At 40.1% G+C, this 7,621-nt stretch overlaps 1 protein-coding gene across 2 annotated transcripts; it reads right to left on the reverse strand.

Annotated features, from left to right (window-relative positions):
* Nucleotides 1-850: 850 nt before the first annotated feature.
* Nucleotides 851-5,889, reverse strand: LOC104524681 (myosin regulatory light chain 2, smooth muscle minor isoform). 2 transcript variants are annotated; one of them, XM_010167630.1, is made up of 3 exons: nucleotides 5,695-5,889; nucleotides 5,365-5,526; nucleotides 851-1,636 (listed from the first exon to the last, which is right to left on the reverse strand). In XM_010167630.1, exons 1-3 carry the CDS (start codon nucleotides 5,876-5,878, stop codon nucleotides 1,464-1,466), a joined length of 519 nt encoding a protein of 172 aa, XP_010165932.1. In that variant the 5' UTR covers nucleotides 5,879-5,889; the 3' UTR covers nucleotides 851-1,463. The 2 variants fall into 2 exon arrangements, with proteins under 2 accessions (XP_010165932.1, XP_010165933.1); XM_010167631.1 differs by lacking the exon at nucleotides 5,365-5,526 and having other exon boundaries at nucleotides 1,464-1,636; nucleotides 5,695-5,878.
* Nucleotides 5,890-7,621: the final 1,732 nt, after the last annotated feature.

The raw sequence follows: 7,621 nt of genomic DNA on the forward strand, positions 1-7,621 counted from the left end.
CAAGGTAGAGCAGAAGCTTCAGAGATTTTTCTTACAGGCAATTGTGAAAAATTCTTACGGCACTGTCCTTCTCAAAAGAGGCCAGTCCTGGCAGGTTATTCGTGAAAGAACACTGTATTTCTAAAACAAAAAAAAAAATCACTGTCCTCTAATGAAATTTATTAAAAATTCAATTTGCAATAGCAGCCTACCAAGAAACAGCAAAACGCTCTCAGACAAATTACATTTCTTAATCCTGTACCCTAAACTCTTAAGGGATAACAGTGTCATCCCTCAAAGTGACAGAATCAGCTCTGGTCACCCTTTCTCTCAAGACCAAAAATCCAGAACCACAAGTATTCAGATGATGGCAAAGTTGCTTCAGAGTACTGCAGCAAATCTGCTGTGCATTCCATACCACAAGAACCAGAGGATATAATTATGAGAAATGGAACAAAAAGGAATGCCTCCTTCTCACACACCCAAAGCACCACTCTCAGCAGAAGCTCTTAAAAATATATATTGTATATTGTTTCATTTGGAAAGCATGAATAACATTTTTAGAAAGAAAACAAAAAAGACAGAGGGACACCTTCCTTCTTCATCCAGCCCCATTCTCACTGTGCTTTGAAAAAAAGATGAGAAAAGCAAGAAAAAAATAAATGCCTGCAAAGAAATGTAATTAATTCTACACTGTCAGTCCTGCAGATCTGGTAAGAGGCATCACTCAAGCATTCTACTCACACACAGTATCTTTTTTTTAAGAAAATACTAGGATTTACCATACAAGCCTTTAAAATATGGTACTCAGTGTCAAGAAATGAAGGTGCTAAGATGGTAAAATATCCCCTCAATTACATCCATCAGATTTAAAATGTTTAATGTGCAAGTCTTGGACAGAAATCATTAATTTACAATGTACTAAAATTTGAAGGATGGTAATTTCTTCATTGTGTATGCTCCTGGTAGTAAGTGAAGTACTCAGCTGCTGAAGTACAAACATCAGTAAACTTAAGTGACTTATGCTTCATTTTTAAGGCAAAAATAGGTAACAACACGATTGCATACAGTTGCAAAAATATTTACAGATATGATTAGATAAACAGTCCACTTTTAGCATGAAAATTTTAATTATGTACTTAATATAGCAGTGGTTTCTTTGAAAAGTTACCATTAAAAATGTAAAATTAATCTAGGTAGGATGAGTAGCACTGACATTTTTCCCTGGGCCTCCACACTCACTGATCTTTGTCCCTAAACCTCTGTCGCTGTAAGCAGTCCTCTCTCCCTGCCCATTTCCAGTCCTATTACAAAGGTACAGGGGTGCCTGAGGAGCCCCAGAGTCCACAGAGGAAAAAGCTAGAATGCTAAAGAAGTATGCAAAAGGTCCCAGAAAGAAAAAAAAAACAAATAAAAAACAGAACCTGAGAAAGAAAATTAACAGGGGTGGGGGGGAAGCTATCTGCAGGTATCCAGGGATTTGCTCAGTCATCCTTGTCTTTCGCTCCGTGTTTCAGGATGCGCGTGAACTCAATGTAGTTGAAATTCCCCTTTTTGTCGATGGGGGCCTCTCTGTACAGCTCATCCACCTCTTCGTCTGTGAACCTGTCTCCCATTGTCGTCAGCAGCTCTCGCAGGTAGTCTTCCTGGATGAACCCTAGAGTGAGACAGACAGACAGAAACACAAAAGGGAAACTGTTTCTTAGACCAGTCTGCAAAAGCAGCAAGCCAGACGTACCAGCAGACACGCAATAAAGTCACACAGTGTGGAATATACACCTTTGCACCAGGAGCCCAAAACACTTCATTGAATTCTAAAGAAATTCCCTGCATGAGAAGGGAAGGGGGGCAGGTTTGATGCATTTCATCCAGATTTTTGAAAAGAGGGCCTGATCTGCTGGGATCTAATAACACCTATTTCCATCTACTGATCTTCAACAGCTCAAAGTGGAAAAACAACTTCTTGTCACTGCTAGTCTTCATTACACAAGCTGTTCTTTTAATTGAATTATATTTTTCTTGACTTAATTAGATATATTTGTGCATCCTCTATAAACTAGTTTCCTCTGGGGACTAAATAACCACTGTTTGTCTCCTTACTGCTGCACAATACTGTTGCTGGAGGCGGTTTACAGTGAAGTGCTGGCAAGCATCCAGGGCAAGAGTTTATAACAGAAAAGACTTTCAGGCAGGATTGAGCAAGTTAACTCATGAGGAAGGAAGAATGTTTACTGTGGAGAGGTAGAGGTGGAGAAGCTAGTCAAAAAAGGTAGGGTATATTAAGTTTTTTTTTTTTTATGCTAAAATATTAGCAGAAGACTTGGGAGGAAATTAACAAAGATATAAAAATGAGCAGTTGCTAAGTATGTTCTGTTAATTCAATTTCAATAGATGGGCAGAACCACCAGTTGCCAAATAATTCCAGGGAAGTTTAGAGATGAGAAAAGGAATGCACATAACAAATGGTAGACAGAAGAATGCTTTGTGTTGAAATAAGACCTACCATGCCTTTTAATGCACAATAGTTGCTTCACTGGAGAAAGAAATTGCTTATTGAAATTTATTTGGAGAGATATCAATAACAAAAGAGAGGAGGTAGAAGTATGTTCCAAAACAAAAAGATACGGAAACTGTGCAGAACAGCTGGAAGTCATAAGTAGACACCCACATCAACTGATGTAGAGTCAATTAGATTATGATCTTTTAAAAAAAGTTCTGCTTTGGAAAGAGAATTGAATAACTTAAGCAAACAGAGATCATTAGAGAGACAAAATCAACCAGGGAATCAGAGGACCAAAAGGCAGTCAATGAGCGTGACAAATTATCATGGGGTTGCTGTACGCTGGCGGGGAAGGGAAAAAAACCCCACGTGTTTCAACATGGGCTAATTAAAACAGCGTCATATCCCAGTGTAGACAAGCCCTTGACTACTGACTCCAAACGAAGAAGGCTACCAGCAATGTTCTACTTTAAAAACGGGGAGAATGTTCAGTTAGCCAGGCCCATCGTAATCAGGTCAAATTTTTGAACTGTCTCTTTGCAGAAGTGCGTAAAGAAGGGGGAAAAATGAGCTGGACAAATTAGGCTATTTCCACAGTCCTACAGAGACCAAGGAGTGATGAGAGATGACATAAGGATTAGTATTCAAAGAATGCAAGGCCTTTGGTGCTGCAAGTTTCGCCTCAAGGACTTAACTGCTTCTGTCTGAACAGCTAGATGTTTAAACACGGAACTAGGTTGCCAGACCAGCAATACACTAAAGTTTTAGCAGCACTGAATCGTAAAGCAAACAATACTCTCACTCTCCCTCACACACAGCTTCGGTATCGTTAGGGAATAACAAATTAGCGGAGCAAAATTTAAGGTTCAGCCTGTAGCAGACTGCTCAAAACAGATGACAATGGAGGATCAAAGAGCAGACAAAAGATATACCAAATGCAGACAGATACAGCTTTTATACTAATTAAACAGTACTACATACGACAGTAATGCTGAAGCAGCATACCCAACTAGATCAGCAATATTTTGGAAATGTTAAGTAAAAAACAAGTACAACTGCCTTATCCTCACCAAGAGGATCTGATTTGTATTATTCTCTTTGAAAAGAACTACACTGACATAGAGCTAGAAAATCAGGCCCATAACACATGTGCATGTGGAGATTATGAAGTGAGGAGGGAAAAAAAAAGGTTCGACATAGCTGGAAATGCTTTAGTTCACTTTTAAAAGGACCAAACTGATCAGAAGCCAAATCTGAGAATAAAATGAATAAAAGGCAAATGAAACACAGGTTCTACAAATACATTGCATGTTCTTTTGAAGACTGCATTTTTACTGTTATGAATCAAAAATCAATAAAACAGCATGTACCTATCTAACAGGTTTCCTGGTTAAAATTTGAGGATGGCATAAAACACAAAAGAGACTGTGGAACCATTATCCTCAAATCATCCTAGCACCAGACTAAAACATTTACTGCACAGAGCTGAAAGATAATAAAATCAATCTTATCAGAACACGGGGGCCTGAACTAGTAACTTATTGTTTAAACTGACGTAGACGATTACTGTTCAAAAGAACTGGTAGCACAATCATCTTCTTTATATCGTAATTCACAGGCTCTTGTTTTTGTGCACACACAAAAAGCCCCTGTAGCACAGTGAGTCAGACTACCTGCGGAGAGAAAATAATTAACCCACTAACAAAACTTCCTCCTCTAGGAGATGGTAAAGAGATTTCCCTTGAGAGGGAGGAAGTCAATTAACATTTGAAAAGGCTTCACCAACAGAAAGCCTGTTTACCTACACCTCTGCAGGAAGGGGATGCTCTTTGAAAAGGCAAAAGGTGCTAAAAATACACAGACTGAAAATAGCTGTTTGAAATGGAATCATATCCTTTGAAAGGTTCAGAGCACACATCCACCGGTTAGATTGAAATATCCCCGTGGACAGTTGCGAGGAAAGTTATAGGTGCAGCGACATCTCTAACAGAGAGGCCACGTAATTTCGGCCTCCACGTGTTCGCAACATGTCTAAGTGCTGCTATTCTGTAAGTCCGCAGAATTGCCCTAAGGATTCATCCCTGGTTGCTACACATTTCTCCAGAACCTTAGCCTACATGGATAAATAAATAAAAGCATAAACTCTAATCTCAAGATTACAGGCGCAACCTTGATAGCCCGCTATAGTAAAACTGGGCTCTGCATGTTCCTCTTTCCCCTCTCTGGCTACACAAGTCAGTCCAATCTGTCATTTCTGTCTTCTAGACTCCACCTGTTTTTTATCTTTAGACCATTAAAGGCTACAGCCCTTCCTGCAACCTGAAAACAAACTGAGCTGTGAGTGAGGGCATGACACATGGTTTGTCATCAGAGCCACTAGGCAAGATAAGAGTTCAAAAGAGTTTACATAGTCTGCACAGCCTGTCTTGAAATATAAAAAACATCAAAGAATTCAGATGCATCTTAGATCTACTGCAGGGGGAGGACAAACTCAGTTGTATTACACATTTCACATCCCTTACCTTTTCAGTGCCATAGAAAATCACATATTAGCAATCTGAATTCCTCATCTTCTTAGAGCAAATGCATCTTATTTTGCACTTTGAGGAACATACATACGCACTCTCCAGTTAAAACACTCTTTTTCAAAGCCTCACAAGAGGACATTACTGCTAGTCCTCTGTACTCAAAGAGAACAGCCAAACAGTTTTTAACTCTCCCTCAACAATAAGTAAAAGTCTCATTACTTGGTAGAATATGCCATCCAGGATTACTGTGTCATACTTCATTTATAAAGGCTCAAAAATCAGCATACTATTTAGAAACCCAAATAAATAACATAGAAGCACCTCCCCCCGCTAAGCAGCTGAGTTTCTCCCACATACCTGTCGCTTCTTCATCAAAGCAAGCAAAAGCATTCCTGATTACATCTTCTGGGTCTGTGCCATTTAACTTCTCACCAAACATGGTGAGGAACATGGTGAAGTTTATGGGGCCTGGAGCCTCATTCATCATGGCATCTAGGTATTCATCCGTTGGATTCTTTCCTACAAATAAAGGGATTAATATTTGTTTTAGCTTTCAAACTAAAAGAAAAAGTAACCTGAATAGCATAAAACAAGCTGAGACACCTCTCATAAGCCATCCTAAACTCAGTATTTTAATTTTAACAGCACTAATTTGCTTGGCAACCGTAAACAGAAAAGTGACGTTACCAAGGGAGGCAAGCATATCGTGCAAGTCCTCTTTGTCAATGAAGCCATCCCTGTTCTGGTCAATCATGTTGAAGGCCTCCTTGAATTCCTGAATCTGCGACTGATCAAACATTGCAAATACATTGGAAGTGGCGCGCTGAGGGCGCTTCTTGGTGGTCTTCGTCTTTGCCTTTTTGCTAGACATGTTGATTTTTGGACACTAGGGAGAGAATTAAATACGGTAAATATTATAAGAACAGAGTTAGGACTTAAAAAAACCCCAACTGTAATAAGATTTAACATCAGAGTTCACAGATAGAAAACATGTCTAACACACTTCCATATGTTCCTCTCATTAGAACAAATTTCCCTAATCAAGAAGGGAAAAAGAGAAGCAGAAAACACAAACAAATGAAAGAGACTCCTAAATTTAAAAAAAAGTCACTAAAAGAAGACATAAGGTAAACATGAATTTCAGTCTTCAAAGGGACAGCTTTTGGGTGGTGTCCCTTCTTGATACATGCACTTGCAAAAAGGGAACTCAGACTGGTCTCAAGTCCAAAAAAGCAAAGCAAGGTTTTGAGAGCTGTCGTTAAGCCTGTGAAAGAGCTCTGTATGCATATGGATATATGACAACTGTGTGCAGTATTAGGTAGTTGGGGAAGGAGAAACACAGCTCAGCTCACCTGAACAAACTCTGCAGCACCTATACTTGGCACCTGACAGCGGTAAGCAGTTGCTATTTTGTATAATGATGGGTTTCTGTCCTTGCCTTACCTTCCGTTATTTAAAACACCCTAACACTAGGAGAAAACTCTACAAGCTATATTTCTGCTCATACCACTAAGTTCTGCCTGACCTCCATTTACTTTTATGCATTTAATTTTACCTGAAATATACTACAGGTCTGCCATACCTGAAAGCTACTTCTGCTGCCTACTCCTTTAAGCAAAAAGGGGAGAGCAACCAACTCACACTGCTTTTGCTCCAGAAAAAGGTATCTTCACCTGTAACACTCAGGCTAACTACGCTTGGGTCTAAATGATGCAGAGCAACAGTCCATTTCATCACTCCATCACTGTCAATTAATTTACCTGTTGCTAAAGTTTCATAGACCCATAGAATGGCTTGGGTTGGAAAGGACTTCAAAGATTATCCAATCCCCCCACTGTGGTCAGCGTTGCAACCACTAGATCAGGCTGCCCAGGGACCCATCCAACCTGGCCTTGAATGCCTCCAGGGATGGGGCATCCACAACTTCTCTGGGCAACCTGTTCCAGTATCTCACCCCCCTCTGGGTGAAAAATGTCCTCCTAATATCTAAGCTAAACCTCCCCTCTCTTAGTTTAAAACCATTTCCCCTTGTCCTATCACTATCTGCCCATGTAAAAAGTCGCTCTCCCTCCTGTTTATAAGCTCTCTTCAAGTACTGGAAGGTGCTGCAGAGCAAGTTTTAAGATTTTATAAAACAAACTGGAGATTGCAAATGGCCTCAAGTTGCACCAGAGAAGGTTTAGATTGGATATTGGGAAAAACTTCTTCACCAAAAGGTTATTCAGGCATTGGAACAGGCTGCCCAGGGAGGTGGTGGAGTCACCATACCTGGTGGTATTTTAAAGATGGGTGCTTAGGGAGATGGTTCAGAGGTCGAATTAGTAGCATTAGGTTTATGGTTGGACTCGGTGATCTTAAAGGTCTTTTCCAACCACTATGATTTGTCCTTTAGGGTAGGGTGGGAGGGATGGATGGATGGGGGAAACCCACATCTTTTGAAAGCCCTTTCAGCTTTAACCACAGAAAGCTGTGACCTGAAAACAACCTGGCAGCCACCCTCTTTGCCCTAAGCCTGGGCATGTGTGAGGAAGGGGGGGAGAGCATCAAGCTCAGTGAGAACACTGAGCAAGTACAGCACAGAGGATTATTATTATTATTATTATTATTATTTAGC

The sequence above is a fragment of the Antrostomus carolinensis genome, unplaced genomic scaffold (assembly GCF_000700745.2).
Source record: "Antrostomus carolinensis isolate BGI_N321 unplaced genomic scaffold, ASM70074v2 scaffold15875, whole genome shotgun sequence".
NCBI lineage: Eukaryota > Metazoa > Chordata > Aves > Caprimulgiformes > Caprimulgidae > Antrostomus > Antrostomus carolinensis.